The sequence below is a fragment of the Schistocerca americana genome, chromosome 1 (genome assembly GCF_021461395.2).
Source record: "Schistocerca americana isolate TAMUIC-IGC-003095 chromosome 1, iqSchAmer2.1, whole genome shotgun sequence".
Classification (NCBI taxonomy): domain Eukaryota; kingdom Metazoa; phylum Arthropoda; class Insecta; order Orthoptera; family Acrididae; genus Schistocerca; species Schistocerca americana.
Genome location: NC_060119.1, coordinates 211,087,698 through 211,106,504, shown reverse-complemented (window position 1 = coordinate 211,106,504; position 18,807 = coordinate 211,087,698). Strand labels below are relative to the sequence as shown.

Here is an 18,807-nt window from a genome sequence, read left to right as displayed (position 1 = left end):
GCCAACTGAAAAAAAGAGAGAAGAATAATGCGCAAAATCTTTACAGTTTCTCTGCACATGCAGCTGGAGTATCTTTCAGGTGCTTCCTAATGCGTATACAATGGGCAAATGGGTCCTCAAGCGTCTTAAGGGCCGGACCTACCCAAAGACCAGATAATCGCGGATCTAGGTCGACGTGATTAAAGTGCACCCCGAGAGACCTGGATCGCCGGTTGTGTCTTCGGTAGATTTAGTAAACAAAAGGCAATAATTGTAATTTGAAAACAAAGATGCACTGTCGTTAGAGTAGGTTGACCCATTGTTGAGTTCATCTTGAGTGCGATTGTCGCAACTGCTGTATACTAGGGAAGGGTGAGTATGTGTTAAGAGTCGATCAATTGGCGTTTCGCCGGCCGGTGTGGCCGTGCGGTTCTAGGCGCTTCAGTCTGGAACCGCGTGACAGCTACGGTCGCAGGTTCGAATCCTGCCTCGGGCATGGATGTGTGTGATGTCCTTAGGTTAGTTAGGTTTAAGTAGTTCTAAGTTCTAGGGGACTGATGACCACAGATGTTGAGTCCCATAGTGCACAGAGCCATTTGAACCAATTGGCGTTTCAAATTATTAAGATAAAGCGATTAATCACCTCACATAATTTTATAAGAATAATCAATTATTCGATTGTAGTGTTCTGTTTTTACTTTCAAGTTCAAAGCATTCCCATAATATTATTTATCGTGTCCGCCCCCATAGCAGAGTGGTCAGCGTGACCGATTGCCGTCCTACGGGCCCGGGTTCGATTCCCGGCTGGGCTAGAGATTTTCTCCGGGGTTGTTGTGTTGTTTTCAACATTTCATCCCCATCCGGCGCGCAGGTCGCCCGATATGGTGTCGAATGTAATAAGACCTGCACGAAGGGGGCCGGATCTGCCCCGTAAGGTGCCTCCCGGGCAATGGCGCCAAACGCTCATTTTCATTTCCATTATTTATCATAAAAGCTGTGTTCGGCAAAAATTAAAGCTGTTCAAATGAGCACTGTGGGACTTAACATCTGAGGTCATCAGTCCACTGGTTCTTAGAACGACTACTACACTTCGAATACGAGTGCAATATGTCGAATTCTGAATTAGAAAATAACAGCTACAACAATGGACAGTTTTAGGCAATAATTTACTGTTAGCGTTCTTCTATGAACGTTTCAGTTCATTTCATCATAGACGTTAGACGTTTCGATTTACGATCTGCAAAACCACTTTCTCAATAGAAGAAAGAATTGAAACTGTGGAAACATATGTGAAAACACGTACGATTAAGGAAACTCTCAAAATTTTCAGCCTAAGTATCCGAATAGAGGATTACCAGCAAAGAGAGCAATAAATAGTCAGTATAAGGCGAAACGCGTATGGCACTAAAATTTTGTTTTATTCAGTTGCAGTCAGACAGTTGCCGTAATACTACAACCGAGGAAGACAGTACTACAAAAGTTGAAGTAGTCTGTATAAGAACTAGCGCTGCTGCGGATTTGTGCAAAAAGTAAAACGACAAAAAATTCCTTCGGTTCGTGCACTAGACGTTACTGCAGGCACTCGCCGAAGAATTTATTCAGATCCCAAAGAAGTCTACATGTAAATTGCCCGAACAGGGGCTTATAAGTAGGAGCTGCCAGCGGATATTCAAACTCTTAATTTGAAGCCATATGGTGAGACGGTTTTGCAGCAATTAGGGTAGGATGACAGGGAGAAACGGATGTGTAAATTACTGCACGTGGTTTTTGAATATCACAAATGATGGTTTGTTAGAGCGTTTCCATTACATCATGAGTGATGATCATGGTTTTATTTTTCTTGTCATGTGAATTCACGGAAGACGAGGTACTGAACAGAGAACCCTAATACTACAACCACTCCATGGTGAAAATATCGGCGTTTGGTGCGGTGTAACAGGAAGGTGCATCATTGGACCGATATTTTTTGACATTATCCTCAACACGATTGCATATATGAAAAATTCTGAAACATTCTGTGCTTTACTCACTGAATATGAAAAAAATGCTACTACTTCCAGCACGATGGAGCAACATGTCACACGTCCAACGTATCCCTGGAACGAATGCACGAAGTCTTCACTGAGGGACATACTGTCAACAAACATTTATGGCCACCACGTTCGCCGGATCTAACATGCGATTTTGTCCTATGGGGATACTTCAGCAGCAACGCCTATGAAACGAATGCACACACAATACCGGAACTGAAAGACAACATCAGCCGAGAAGTTGACGCCATCGGATTCCGAACTTTGCGCTGGATGTGTATTTATGCTTAGACGTGCACAGCTGTGTATTTATGTTGCAGGGAGATACTTTCAAAATCTTCTGTAAATGCATTTTACACTTTTTTCATTGTAAATAAATGGTAATTGCAATACAATTCTTAGTTTCTGTGATTTCACTGCATTTCCTTTATACTTACACGTGCTACTTATCTGTACCACCCTGTACTTTCTTTTTGTGACTAAGCATAGTTGATTAAGTTTTATGAATTATATAAGTGGCATTTTATTTTTTTGCAGATCTATATTCCGATCGATAAAAATAATGTTTTTAACACATATTTTGGTGAATATGATTCTGGTTGATGCAGCTCTCCATGCTCCTCTATCCTGTGCAAGCCTCTTCACCTACGAGTAACAACTGCAACCTACATCCATCTGAATCTCTCTATTGTATTCACCTCTAGGCCTCTACATTGTTTAGACTCCACGCTTCCCTCCAATACTAAACTGGTGATCATTTGATGCCTCAGAACGTGTCCTACCAACTGATCCCTTCTTATACTCAAGTTGTCCCACAAATTCCTCTTCTCCGCAGTTCTATTCAGTACCACCCCATTAATTATATGATCTACCCATCCGATCTTCAGCAGCACCACATTTCAAAAGCTTCTATACTCTTCTTGTCTAAATTGATTATCATCCATGTTTCACTTCCATACAAATACTTTCAGCTAATGACTTCCTGACAATTAAATCTATACTTGATGTTGACAAATTTCACTTATTTAGAAACGCTTTCCTTGCCATTGCCTGTCTACGTTTTATATCTTCTCAACTTCGACCATCATCATCAGTTATTTTGCTGCCCTCATAGCAAACATCTACTACCTTAAGTGTCATTTCCTAATGTAATTCCCTCAGCACCACCTGATTTAATTCTACTACATTGATGTTCATCTTATGTCCTCCTCTCATTGAACTGCTTTTCCAGGTCCTTTGCTGTGTCTGACAGAATTACAATGTCATCAGCAAACCGCGACGTTTTTCTTTCTTCTCCCACTTAATTTTTTCTTTTGTTTTCTTTACTGCCTGCTCAGTATACAGATTGTGTAACATTCGGGATAGCTAGAGTCCGGTCTCACTACGTTCTCAGCGACTGCTTCTCTTTCGTGCCCCTTGAGTCTTATAAGTGCCATTTGTTTTCTGTACAAATTGTAAACAGCCTTTCACTTCCTATATTTTATCCCTGCCACCTCCGGAATTTGAAAGAGGATGCTCACAAGCACCAAAATTTTTTTGTAGGTGAACTGAGATTCTCTAATTTATGTATCTTTTTCCGCAGTCTTGAATGGCAAGCTGTTGCTGTGTTCCATATCTTACAAAATGGCATTTCAGATGCAACAGAGGAAACCACTATTCCCAAATATTTATAAGCCACACTATCCAGAACAGGATACACTGTCTTCCCAGGATTTCAGAGGAGACGATTTTTTGTTGACTACAGATTGGTGAAAGTTGAACCTCACATACTAAATCTTGGATAAGTCCTCTTGTTATGACAGAAATCTGCTCCAATTGTACTGAAACTAATGCCTCATGAATGTCCAATAAATTATTTTCTACAGTGGCCAGTCACTGCGCCTGCGATTGTTCAGCTTTGGCTACTTGGAGTCTGCTTCTTCTGAACAATGGCATTTAGCATGCTAACCAGGTTGGAATATCAGATAGTGATACATAGAAATATCAATTATTGGAGAGTGTTAAGTTATAGTTTTAATCTATATTTGTCCAGATGATATATCGGTAGTATCGATATTTTGTGGCGATACAAATGGATAGCATTAACACCACCATCATTATCTCATAACTCAACCCTGTTTTCTTTTTAACATTCAAATATCTATGTACGAACAGTAACTACAGTTTTTTACTGTGAAGTTGTTACAGAATTTTTGAGTAGTTAATTTATATTTTTGTAGCCTCCTCTCACTCAAAAGTAATGTTGGCAGAAATGTAATCCTTGTAACCTCTTCAGTTTGTATTATTCACTGAATGTTGTGTGCTTTTGTAGAGATTTTGCAGTTCGGAAAAAAAAGGAAAATGGAATGGCTCTCAAAACTGATGTGTTATGGCATTTTATGCCAAATGATAGCAGAGGTAAGTGCAATTACTGTGAGAAGGTACTCAAAATCCTTTTAAACCACAAACTTAAAAGCTCATTTGAATTCCCAGCATCTGAAAACCTATGATCAGGGGCAGATGGCTATGGGCTCGTTGATGAAAATTTGACCGTAGTTAAAGAATACAAGCCATAAAACAACTCACATGGTAAAAAATATGTGGAATGAAGTTGGAGTTGTAGTCTAAGGTTCCTTTAGCAATGAAACTAAGATGATATGTACGTTTTTTCCTTGTAATTAGTAATCAATTTGTTTAAGTTATTAATGAAGAAATTCTTTAAAGTCTTATTGGAGTAATGACCAAGTGTTTTCAAAAACTGGTGAGCATGTCAATCTTCACTCTTAGCATTTTATTGGAACCAAGATTCGAAGATGCCTAATTTTCAAACCCTGTTGTTAAGGCTGACATTTTGAGGAAACTGAATAAGATGTTGACTGAAGACAATAAGCAAACAGGAATCTTCAGACTTGAACAGATGTTGCTGCTTCACCAGATAATGTCTTAATAACAATATAATTGAAGGGGAGCTATAATGGGGAAAAATTGTTTTTCAAATTTTCGGATTTTTTTATCTCATTATAAAATTTGCAATTTTCCGAATAAAATGATTATATATAAAGGCAAACACTGTGTTCAACATGTGGCGTGTGAAGTTACAGACAATGAAATACATGAAAACTCTTCAGTATCTAGAGAAATACTCATTAGTGCTTCGAAGATTAAAATAAAGCATTGTGATACAGTGTTTTCTCAAAATGAAAGTGATGTAAATGATAGGTCAGGTTATTATTCTGATAGATTTACAGATCCTAACAAGTGTGTTAGGTAAATATGTGTGTTGTAAAATATGTGGAGGGCCAGTTTACATTAAGACAGTGAAGTAGGCCGGCCGGTGTGGCCGTGCAGTCTAGGCGCTTCAGTCTGGAACCGCGTGACCGCTCCGGTCGCAGGTTTGAATCCTGCCTCGAGCATGGATGTGTGTGATGTCCTTAGGTTAGTTAGGTTTAAGTAGTTCTAAGTTCTAGGGGACTAATGACCACAGATGTTAAGTCCCATAGTGCTCAGAGCCATTTGAACCATTTTTGAACAGTGAAGTATCAAATGGACTAGCCAGGAAACATATCATTAATTGTGCCAGTTGTAAATATACTCATTCATTTTGGAATTCTGATAAATGTAAAGACAATGATTTTGAATTAATTGCTAGGTGGTTTTATGGATTGAGAGCTATTGGCAAAGGACACACTGTGCCACAAACATTATGTGCAATGATGAATATGCCATGTCCACCTTGTAAAATCAACAAGTATGCAGGATTTATTGGAGCTGCTGTGGAATTTTTTGTGTGAGTCAATGAACAGTGCTGCAAACAAAGCTGTTAAAATAATTGATGGTATGACTGACATACCAGTAGCTTTTGATGGCACTTGGCAGAAGTGCTGCTACAGTTCTAAGAATTCTGTTGCTATGTTGACCAATGCGGATACTGGAAAGGTAATAGATTTCCAGATTTTAGCCAAACATTGTTATAACTAAATTAAAGAATGAAGAAGGGCATATCTGTGACAGAAATTATGAAGGAACAGTGGTGGTATGGAAGCCTCTGCAACTATTGAAATTTTTAGTCAATTTGTGAATGAAAGGAGAGTGTGTTACACTAAGTTCTTAAGTACGGAGACGCAAAAGCCTGTAAAGTGTAGTAGCTGCTCAGCCTTACGGTGAGAAGATTATCACAAAACTGGAATGAGTTGGTCATGTCCAGAAGAGGATGGGCACCAGGTTGACAAAGTTGAAACTAAGTTTAAGATTCACGATACCTTCTGATGGTAAAACCATAAGAGGCAGCCTAACAGACAAATTTATTGATGAACTATAGCAGTATTATGGGATGGCCATTAGAAATAATACTGAGGATTTATTGAAAATGAAGAAGGCAGTACGGGCTACCTTCTTCCACAGACTGTCAACTGATTAAAAACCTGTACACCACCTTTGTCCTCCTGATCCTGATTCATGGTGCAATTACCACAATACTCAGTACTCCAACAGTTCATACAGCCATAAACAATACATTCCAGCAGTAGTCGTAGATATCGTAAAACCTATTTACAGAAACTTGGCAAATCCTAAATTATTGAAGACGTGTCTGCATGGTCAGACTCAAAATCCCGAAGAGATGTTCAACAATCTTATATGGACTCATTTAGCAAAACATGTTTTTGTTGGAATGAAGACACTAAAGTGGCAACATTGGTGCTACAGTATATGGGAATTAATCCTGGAGCAGACTGCATCAGAGAACTAGAAGGGATGGGCAAGGTTTGCATTGACAAATGCAGAATATGCAGGACAGTTGGCCACTAAGGAGTACTGAAAGAAGAAAAAACTTTGAAACAGATCAAGAAGATGATATACAGTATGGTGCAGGATGCTTCTGAGTGACTAAAAATAAAAAAAATACATATATTAGTGAGTTATAGTCTTTTGGAACGTTAGAAGCCGTTCCCGAAAACTTACATTTTTGGTTGAATTTTTCTTTAAATCTGAGAAACCACATCAAGTAGAGTATTCAAATTTTCAGGGCATAACAACATACATATCCTGAGTCTACTGAACTAAAAGAAGAACATAAAGTTAAGAACAATTAAAATTATTTACGACAACATACAAAAAGTACCCAAAATTTTAACTGTGTAGTTAAAAAATTGTATTTCCGAAATCAGTTACTGAAATGCCATTACTGTAGTTCAGTAGACTCAGAACATAAAAATTTCATGTCAATGGCTACAGTGGTTCCTGAAATACAGGGAAGCCAAGTAACTAAGTTTAACATTGTTAGGATAGGGTGTTCCAACTCCCCTTAATATAACAAAATCTAATCTGATAAAATATGCACATTAATAACAAAATAAAGAAACAAAAAATTATTACATTTTTAGATATAGAATTTTCCCTGTGGAGTGGCCACCACAATATCATGCAAGAACTATGAAAGCTAAAAAACTCTATACATTGAAGACACTTCCTAGAATTATCAATATATTTATTAATTATGAATGTTACCCTCTGGGCAGTTGGAAAATAATAGATTCACAATCCAGAAGGAAATAACTCAAACTAGAAAAAACTATTTTCAAAAGCAGGTGAGGTTATTTCTGCTCACAGTAGACTAACTGCAGAAAACGCTAATAAACTGATTTTTGATATGTTTTTTTCTGTTTCTTTTTCACTAGCTGTATGCATATTTTTTGCTAAGCTCTTTCTATTATGGTTTTCCTTAATTTTTTGTCAATTCATAAAACCCACTCCTCACAGTTTTAAAATAAGACATGAATCGTGAGTTATAATCTGAATTATAAAGCTAACTTTCTGGCACCGATATATCGAAATGGCGATGTTTTTCATTCGATTAGTCGTCGGCGTCGGTATTTTGTACGACGTTATATCGTATATCGATAGTTATCTACAGATGGAATAGTGCTAACTGATGAAGTTCCTGCCACGCCATGAGATCTTCAAGCGAGGTTCTAAATCGTTCATAATGCCAATAGTTTGGTCTGATCAACGTTCTGAGAGCGTCTTTCATATGTTTTTTGATAATTTTCTTCGAGCCATTTACGTTATGATGTCGAAATATCGTTTTCATTCTTGAGTCATATTTGTGCCCAATAACTTTCTTGGCAACATTTGCAAACAAATGGCATTACTAACTGTTATGTAATAAGGCTTTGTTACAGATGAAATCCGACTGGTTTATGGCGGGCGGGGAGCAGAGGAAGGACGATGTGACCGCCGAATGGGGAAGGTCCGTGAAAGGGGATATGTTTACTTATTTCTGTCCAATGCTGATAGTTCAAGGGTTCGCGCGCTTCCTGCCGATCAGCAGGTATGGTACAAATTACGACAGAAATAATAAGGTTTGGTTACAGATCAGAGACATTCACACACACGTATTACGTTATTTCCGAACTGAAACACAACACAAGACTTCGCCATGCTACTTAAGAGCCACCACTAGATGTCGGTGTCCGTATTTTGTGCGACGTAAAATCGTATATCGATACTTCTCTACCGATGGAATAGTGTTACCTGCTGAAATCCCTGCCATGCCATGAGATCTTGAAGCGAGGATCTAAATCGTGCATAAAGCCAATAGTTTGGCTTGTGAAGAAAAACTGAAATACTGTTTGGCATATCCATGGTCGATTACCAGAATAATTAAGTTGAATCGTCCTTAGTGTATAGTTGTGTTACACATCGATTGTTGTCGAAGTCATACGGAAATTTTAACACCATTAAAGGAAAGCGTCAGTGGTGATCAAACATGTGGCAACAGTGGCCATAAAGTTAAAAGTGAGGATGTCATTGCTGGGTCTGGAGATGAAAAGGCATTAAAGACGGAGCCTTGTGATAGTAGCATGGAACTTTCTACGTGCGCTTTTCAAATACATGGAAATGCCGTGTGGCTAGGGTCTCCCGTCGGGTAGACCGTTCGCCTGGTGCAAGTCTTTCGAGTTGACGCCACTTCAGCGACTTGCGTGCCAATGGGGATGAAATGATGATAAAAGACACACAACACCCAGTCATCACGAGGCAAATAAAATCCCTGGCTCCGCCGGGAATCGAACCCGGGACCCCGTGCGCGGGAAGCGAGAACGCGACCGCAAGACCACGAGCTAAAAAGGTTAGACACCGCGGAAGTCTAGCTGTTCCTTCCCACGCACCTATATAGTTTCCGTTTTCACATCAAAGATAGCTTAAATGCGGAGTCCATAATATGTTTCTTTGAAGTAATTCCATTATTTATACATTATTTTGTAATATGGGATTTAATTTTCTGGGGCAACGAAAATTTAGGACACTAAAATAGTCAAAAGTTTGTCCTAGGCTATCGTACTCTGGATATCCGACAACGATCTCATTTCTTAGCAAGAACTCAAGTTAACATTTTGTAGGAAGCAACGGCGTTGTCAGTTGGCACTCTGACAAGCATGATAATTATAACCCATATCTTCTCGGTGTTGTATACATGCAACACTAAGTTTTCTGTAATTTACTTTTTCGCGAAGAGTTAGACTAATTGCGAAATATGAAAAACAAAACTTCTGAATGCCTTTTAACACTTGCGTGATGAGTTTTTGTATGATACGTTTATTTTGACCGCATTTTGTGAAAAACTGTGTTTCGTGTACGTAGCACTGGGAAGAAATGGCTTCAGTAGAGCTTAATGCAACATCATCCACCGACTATTTTTACGTGCGTAAATTAATTTCATAGCTGGCATTGTGTAAGAAATTGTTTCCGCTTGACCTCTTCTTCCCTAGCAGCCCAGTGACGCAGAGGCAATGTGCCACCTCGCCCTGGAAAACAAAAGACTCTTGTCCTCTGCGTGCGCCTTCATTCCGTGTTCTATAGTACACGAACTACGGGATTCGCACTGCAGCGTAAGATATTATCGACTGGATGCTCCAAGGTTGTCCGCGGACTGGGTGCCTTGCCAACAGTGTGAGCCGCTGCGCAAGATTACTACAGAGCTTCTGCGGTCGTCGAATCTTCACAGCGGATCTGGGCAAGCCGTGTCTACTGACGACCACACCGCGGCAGCACGTTTTCATGAAATCAAAAATAACTGCGCACTATACTTCCTGCACGGTCACTGGCTCGCAATAAGTGACGCATGTACGGTCATTACACTATAGCCCATTACGTTGAAAGAGCCTGTACGTCTCAGCCTGTAATTTAACAATTAGTTCTGGTTTCCTAAGCAACACATGATGCAAATCTTGGAATACAATAAACTTAATTCCAGTCCCTGTATAACATCTCAAAATGGGGTTACCGTGGAACTTCGTTATCTGGGTTAAGTGGGACCGTAGTTCATATGGATTATCGGAAATCTAGAAATTCAGAAAAAATTAGAATGGCAAGGGTTGAGTGTCAAAGTTTTTTCGCGTAAGCATATGAATTAACTATTTCCCCAAATTTTTATCAGATACTGAAAAAAGTGAGCGTTATACACCGAAATAATAATTTTTTGTGAGCCATATCCGTACCTTGTACCACAACATTACGCAGGCGTTTTAATTGTTGTTGTAATAGTAATCCGTGGGTCACTTTTACACGGATGTTGTAGATGTCCTGGTATTATAACTTAATAACAATAACGTAATTCAGATGTACAGGCATTTACATATTTAAAAGATTTAGTATGACAAGGAGGGGACAAGTAGTCAGCCATGACCGTATAAATGGGCGCCAGCCCGGCATTTGTCTGGAGTGATTTAGGGAAACTATTCAGAACCTAACTCAGGATGGTCGTATGAGAAACCTCCATCCACGCGAATACAAGGTCAGCTTTTTTAAAAAAACAATAGTATCTCTGTCTGTGTCAATGTCTTCAGATTGTTCACTAATTGTTAGCTAACACATCACAATCGTCAACGTTTGCAGAGGAAGAAATGGCAGTTTCTTCATTACAAACAAATCATCGTTATTTTGTGGCCAGTCATTTACGTCATTAACACATGTATACAAACACCTTGGAACGTCTGAAAAGTCTAACGATCTCACACGGGTCGACGTTTCCACCAGTTTCTTTATTCAGTATGCAAACTGCGTCTGGACTCAAATGGTTGGCCATAATTTTTCCCAGGGCATCCTCTGCACCGCATCTAAATTTATGTTCATGGACACTACCACCTTCCTTCTCTTCGATGTCACTTTACACTCAACCATTGGTAGCAATACAGAACTGTACAACTCACAATCCACGTTGACTTGTTACGCGACACCACACCAAGATCAGTGTATGGCAGTTGGGCACTGGCTACATTTAAATTTATTGTCGTCGTTCATTGTGGCTGCTACTTCTTTCGGAGCATAAAAAAATCGAGTGAACCGGAGGTCCGGATTAATGAGATACAACCTCAGTTTCTTCCGGCGCATTTGTTCAACAGTCGATGGGTGTACTGCCGGTTCATAGTCCGTCAGCGCGAATGACGATGGCGACATGTCTGATCGCCGAAATGTGCCCATTGGACACTGACTAGGCAGTACACCTGTAGGTTGTTCGATCAACCATAAACAACGTTCCGCCGTATTAAATCTGCGAGAGTAAATACACGACCACAACAGTTACAACGTCTAGTCACAACGCAAACACGTGTCAAAACCCTGAACAACAACCTTTTGCAGTGCCAACCGCTGCGAGACGCACAGAAAGTGCGTGTACGAGGTACAGGAAGATATCGTCGCGGATGTGGTGTCACGCCGACTCCAGTGCCGTTGTCAGCTGCGCTAAGTTTCTCAGTTGAGGACCCATGGCGCGTACAGACCGATCGAGGCGGTCCTACAGATTTTCAGTTGGGTTTAAATCTGGGAAATTTGGTGGCCAGGAGAGTATAGTAAACTCATACTGGCGCTCTTCAAACTACGCACGTACACTGTGAGCTATGTGTCTTGTTGCAGTGTCCTGCTGGTAGATGACATTGTGCTGAGGAAAAACAAACTGCATGTGGGGGTGGACATGGGCCCCAAGGACACATGCATACTTGTGTTAATCCATTTTCCTTTCTAGAATGACGAGATCACCCACGAAAACATTCCTCAAACCGCATCGCTACCTCTTCCAGACTGGTCCCTTCTGAATGCTGGAGGGTGTTTGCTTTCAGATGTTTCATGCTGTTCATGGCAAAGGCCATCTGTTCCGATGGAGCATAAAACGTTATTCATCAGCAAAAGCCACCTATTGCCACTTAGTGGGTGCCCAGAATCGCGAAAGAATGCTGTCATTTGTGTTCTACTTATGTGCTGTGACAGGAGAATGTGACAGTCAGTGATGCCTATAGGAGAACAATGTCCCTCTTCGACCAAAAGAAAGCTCACAGAGAGAAGTTGAGGTAATTATGTATGTCCTAAACTGAGTACCTGCGGGGCAGGATGGTCCAGGGACATTATACAAAAGTGAAGCACACTGACCATTTAAGTTAATGACCCTGAAGTGCAGAACCTTGTGAAACTGTAAAGTAGAAAGGGCAAGCTTTCATCCACTAGAAAAGTGTTATGTGCATCTGACTTTTGTATTCACATGCCAGAAGCACACAAAGCAATTAATACAGAAGAAGTTATTGACTCACTTCGACACCAATCCTGTGAACAACATATATTACTGTTTTTTTCAGTTGCTCTTTCAGTTTGACCAATTTTCATTGACAATATTTTGACAACTGACCCGTAGTCATCTTCGTCAAATGGTGCAAATGATGACCTTATGTGTGTTTTGTAACACGATTCCTATAAAAGTAACTAGGGCAATTAAGACATCGAAAAAAGTAATCCTGGAACCAGTTGAAGACAATCATCTTTTGGCAGCCACATCAAGAACACCTCTGAAATCACACTTTCATTACATCTCTGATTTTACCTGATACATACATACTAAAAAAATGGGACAGGAAAAGAAAAAATACAGGTGGAGAGTGAAAATCATGATTAAATCTACTCGAGGGAGGATAACTCTATGCAGAGATTGCATAAACCGTTGACAATAGCCAACGTGCTGTCAATTTTAAAATCTAAGTATTAATAACATAGACAAATTGTATATCTGAGAAAGGCTGAGAGATTCTTAATAGCACAGTAAAATAACAAGGCAATTAATATTCAAGCCAGATATGGAAATACCAAATATTCCCGTATGTATATCTCTAACCATGAAGGCTCATAACTACCTCTGAATTCAACATCTGAAATCCACAAAATAATTCTGTCAATGAAATGTTTGAGTACAAGTACATAAAATTATTTGGCAAACCAGTATTAGAAACCCAAAGACTTGCATTTTCATCAGCAATGCTCACTTTGTACAGCATTCAATGATGCTGCTCTGCCTACTACACAAGCTTAATCCACCAGGGTCCATCTCATAGTAGTACTAACTCCTATGTTACAGACAATTGATGTTGGTGATGAATATTCTTAGCATGTGAGTTTTTCAGGTAAGCCTCTCAGAATGATTCAAAGATTCATTACTGTGGTACACAGTCCACTTTCAAACAGAGCTGTACAGTGGTGGTCCTGCATCACTGGCAGAAATAAGTAACAATACAGTTTGTGTGCTTCAGGGTAATAAGACAACCTTCAAGTGTGGAAAGAATACTTATCACTGATAATGCCATTAATTTGTTCCACTGGATATTTCAAAACAAAAATTGTTAGAATGTATACTTTAAAGATAACAAGCTTATTCATACTCTGGAAGCAGTCAAGTTCTACATTTCCCTACTACACTCTAATAATGTTATCCATCTCCGAACACCCAGTAAACAAAATCATTGCTACCTTTGGTCTCTACAATACATGCAGGGTTGGGAGAAGTAAATGTTTTATGCAAATGCAGAATAGGGCTGCAAATTTTTTCACAGTGATGTTGAGTGCTTTGCCTGCTTACTTAGTAAACTACTGAATGTACTCATTTACTGCACTGTTAAAATTGACTCCACAAACAGTGTAACTTTTTCTTATGAAGACTTCCAAAAGTCGTGCTCAACTTATCCTATAGCCAATGCACAGTAATTTATACACATTAGTTATTCTTTGTATGGATACTTTTGTTTATTTCGTATTATACATGATATTTTATAGAAGTATTGTACAGTAAATTTATGAATCACATGGCATGTAACTTTCAGTTATTTTCTACTTCAAATCTATGCCCCAAAAACTTTGAAGTTTTTTTCAATAATTCTTACACATGTTAACAAACACCTCAATCTCATTCTCCAACCGTGTGCTCGCCCTGCCATTCTATTTCATCTTCCTTTCATCAAAAGTGATGAATTTGCTGATATTGGTGACTAAAACGTACTATTGCAACACAGTATCACATAAAATAATTTTCACACTATGTTGTAATGCGTATAATGAAATGCGTATGGTACATCATTCCCTTTGTTTCAGTTGGGTAACAGAACTACTACAAATGCTGTACTCTGTAAATAGCTCTTAGCCTTTCTATTTTGCTTTATCTTGATTCTTTACACAATTACGCAAAATTGGTAATTAACATTTATTTTGGATGTGAAGAATCAATAAATCGGTCTGCAGAGCTGTTGACACAGTTCCATACACTAGGTGTTATCTGGTTCTGCAGTACCACCAGAGATATGTCAAAATCTTGTGAAGACATGACAGTTGCGCAGAAGTACTCCTATGAAACAGATGACTAATGAGTTCAGTACCCAATCATGCCAACATCCTCCTGCATTTCTTCAACCAAGATATCTAAGCATACGAAGAATATTTTGGATCTGTGTATACCAATAACAACAATAATAATTTGGTTAGCCACCAGTCTAGAACCACTTAATCTAACCACAACAAGAGGAAAATACTGAAGACTATCTTCCTGTATCTGTCCTCGCCAACATGTGACCAGACAAACATTACAGCATTGTTACAAATGAGCCCTTGCAACAGCAGCTTTTAATCCCATAGAAATAAGCTTCATAGCAAAATGCAACATTTGATACTTTATCATTAGGGCTTACCTTTAACAACTTAAAATGAAATCAGCTCCCTAGCATGATACTGCGGCTCAAATATGCAGTGGAATACAAGTGAAAGTAATAAAAGATGGTTCCAAAATAGTAGGACCATGGCAGAAGCAAACTCGTATTAAGTGGTAAGAGTAATGTGTTGTTACCCCTCCCCTTTGCAGTTAGCCTACCATCAAACAGTTACCATATTTATACAAAAAGGCAGATTAAATATGTGATATGGTGACAGGCATTACACTATGTTACAGGCTAGTCTGGTTCCAGCACTTTTTATTTCGCATTCACACTCATTAGCGTTGCCATCACAAAACCTGTCAGCTTCAAAAGCAACCTTCATTCTGACCTACACTTCAGATCAGTGCCAGCACAACTAAAACTTGGGAGGAGCCATTGTCAAACCCTAGCCTAGTCAAAGAATTATGCACTTAAACTGAGCTGTATAGATCTCTACCAAAATTCAAGTATTTTTACTACTGCAAAATACAATAACACAATGTCCTCCATAAAAACATTTTACTTTATAACCCATTTTTTTTAGTAACACTTAGCAAAATTTGTGAATATACTTAAGAGAATTACATTTTCACATTGCTAATCAATGAGACGGTACTTACCTCCCGCATTCCGTGAGCATTCAGTATAGCTGCAAGCAGTTTTGTCTCGGCTTGTACAGTTTTGTAAGTCATATGTAGCTCATTTGCCGGTGGATCAATGGGCGGGTTTGACAATGCACAGCAGCGAAACTGGAGTACTGCATTTTTTGGACCCCCGACAGTCCATTTGAGACATTCTTCACCACAGTTTTTTTCAGGACTACAAAAGTTGTCTATTTCAGATGGATGGTTACTGTATCTATTCACAAATAAACTATAATAATTGGAACTGGTGGTAAGATGATTGTGGTCAAAATAATAAAATTGTAATATATCAAAAAACCTTGTAATTATGTATCAGAGAAAAAAGTGTCTACCAGCCATTTTCTCAAACAGAAGCCCACAGAGGTGTTTAGACAGACCAAATGAAATTGTTTTTCAATTCCTGTTTGAAGAAATAATGACACTTCTTTCTCACTAAACACGTAGAACAGAAAACGAGGTGTTGAGAAGCTAACAGACAAGCACACAGAAATGGAAAATTATCAACTGTGCTGTCAAACAAAGACCTTCAAAGATACCGACTTCTTTGCCACCCAAAAAACACTGTTCTTTTACATATTTCGCATGTAATACATCTGAACGTACTGCATAAAAAGTTCACAGAAAGAAAAATGTATAGCCTTACCTTGTTATGAGAGGAAGGAAGGGAATTCTGGACAAAAATTTCCAACATTTCGTTTTGGTTTTGGAGCAGGATTCAGGTTCAGGGGAAGATGGAAGAACGGCAGAAAAGTACCTGCGAGTCAAAATAGATTGTCATCATGCTGTACATCGCACAAAATATAAAACAGTTTTGTATTACTTATGTGCTCTACTTTTCTCCTCTTCTCACTGCTAAAGTACAGATGCTACTGAAATAATCTGCATTTGCAGAACAGAACAAAACTAAACTAAAATAACACACATGAGTACCGTTTCACAATGTCTACTTTATGACAACAAACTTCTTAACAGTAATACCAAAAATGAAATCATCTTTTTACAGTTGATAGGTTTGGAAATAAAACTTTCAACTTAACCTTTGTTTACTATATACACTACAGATAGGGAAACATACACAACACTACCCAGATGAAGACCTGGGATTAGGCTGTTTGCTAGTCTAGTACACTGAACGCAAAGACGTTATTTTGACCTCATCAGGAGACCTTTAAGCAAGAGAAATTATCCGGAAAAGGTAAAGATGAAGTGGCATACAAATCACCTGATAATGAAGGGAACCTACCAAATGAAGGTGACCATCCACGTTCTTAGAACAAAGGTGCTTCTTTCACTTTCAAAATGTGGTTTAGACCCTCAGATTAGTGTAATCTTTACTAATACGCTCTTAATCTACAGTTACCATTAACGTCAAATTTCCTTCAAGAATTTATACATTTCTTGGATAATATACTCAAAATCAAATAAAATATTCTACAGAAAAAGTTTAATAACAGCTACCAATACTGCTGAAGTATTTTTTGGTTAAATGTGTATTGGACTTGTTGCAATGATGCATACGGTAATAATAAAGTGTTTCCAACATTGCGATTGGTGACTGCTTCAAGAAGAGGTGCAAACTGTAAAAGCCCCAAAAACAAACTTCAGAGTACACACCTGTTAGGTTTCCTTCTGCTTTGGTGGACTAGGGGAATTTCCTTCAGTTTCAGGTTCAAAGATTCTTCTGAAGAGCTATTTTTATTTGAATTCCCTTCGTCACTGTCAGTTTCATTCTGTTCGTTCCGGTTACCGTGACTTTCCAATATCCTCGATTCCATTGTGTCGAGCTACAAGATGTGTGCTCGATTTATTTTGATTCCAATCATAAACCTAGACAAATATTATGAGAAGGTTTAAACGGAAAACAAAAACCCATTATTCTCATAGCACGCGTTTTACCACTCGTACCTGTCAAAGCTGGTATCTGTCGCCCCGCAGGTTTTATATCAGTCAACGTTACACTGAAAGGCACGTATGCGGCGATTTAACACCGGTAATATTATTGCTATGACTTTTCTTTTTAATTCATACTTCCAAAGACCTGTACAATTCTGGAAAAAGGCTGTCGTAACGGCAATCCAGTTCTGCGATGTGGTAAACAGCGCTCTTAAATTTTGTTTCATACGATTCGCAGATTTTATGAATTAAATCTATATAAAAATTATAATTTTAGGAACTTCTGAGGCACGAAAGTGTTGCACGCACGTTAATACTCATTTTACTTTCAACTGCACTGCAGATAAAGTATCGGACGGTCCTCCTCCAATGTTCTTAATCGCTTTTTGACTATCATTACTAATCTGCAATGCTGTAAAACAGGACTCATTCCAAAATGCACGCCACGGGAAGTAAACCGATTATACAAACTATGCAGTTACTCTCCCTGAAACATTTTTCTTACCGCACAAACATTAACACAGTTCGAACTAATGTATCTAGTAATCCGTCACTTGAATTTCCTTCCCCGCATGCCGCGATCTCTACTGTCAAACTCGCACTGCAAAGATATTGGACGATGACACACACATTCAAAGATTTGTTTTGAAAACTTGACCAAAGAATGAAAGTGAAGACTACACACTTCGAGTGATAACTCATTGTCTGACACGTTGTAGGACTTTCATACACATAGAACTATACAGTTTCATTCATCGCGATTTAATAGCCAAACAGAATTTTTTTAAGGTTCTGAATACATGTTCGAGTCTTCTTCATAAAGGAAAAACTAACAGAAAAATTAAGTTATATCTTTGAAACTTCTGGACAGATTTAAACTGTGCGGTGGACTGAGACTCGAATCAGGGGCTTTTGCCTTCAGCGTTGGAAAATAGAGTGTGAAGCCGTGTGACCGGCTCGTCGGCAGTGTTGCCAACTTGGTGTTTTTCGCACCAGATCTAGGGAGTCTGGCTGCGCCAAAAAATTATTTTCGGTGCCTAGCGCCAAATCTGGTGCCAAATAACAATTTATAACATATTATAATTTTCAGATATTTTCCTTATTTTTGTCCAGTTAACATATCTGTTGTTAGGGCGAGGACTCTGATTAATGACTCTACGCGCGGCCACCTGTATTAGGCGGCTGTGCTCTGTATTGATTCTACGCAGAAGCCTGGGAATACCCAGGCCAAGAGTTTTCGATGTCGTTCAGACGGCCCGTTGTACAGGGAATAATAACAGTGTTTGCTTT

At 38.9% G+C, this 18,807-nt stretch overlaps 1 protein-coding gene across 1 annotated transcript in view; it reads right to left on the bottom strand.

Moving 5' to 3' along the window:
• Positions 1-18,560, bottom strand: part of LOC124601143 (tubulin polyglutamylase TTLL5) — a 222,750-nt gene extending 204,190 nt beyond the window's left edge. Inside the window, exons 1-3 of the mRNA XM_047136224.1 lie at positions 17,530-18,560; positions 17,239-17,451; positions 15,601-15,799 (exon numbers count right to left, since the gene is read on the bottom strand). Of these exons, the coding sequence (XP_046992180.1) occupies positions 15,601-15,799; positions 17,239-17,399 (360 nt within the window). The 5' untranslated portion in view covers positions 17,400-17,451; positions 17,530-18,560. The remainder of the gene's footprint in view (positions 1-15,600; positions 15,800-17,238; positions 17,452-17,529) is intronic.
• Positions 18,561-18,807: the final 247 nt, after the last annotated feature.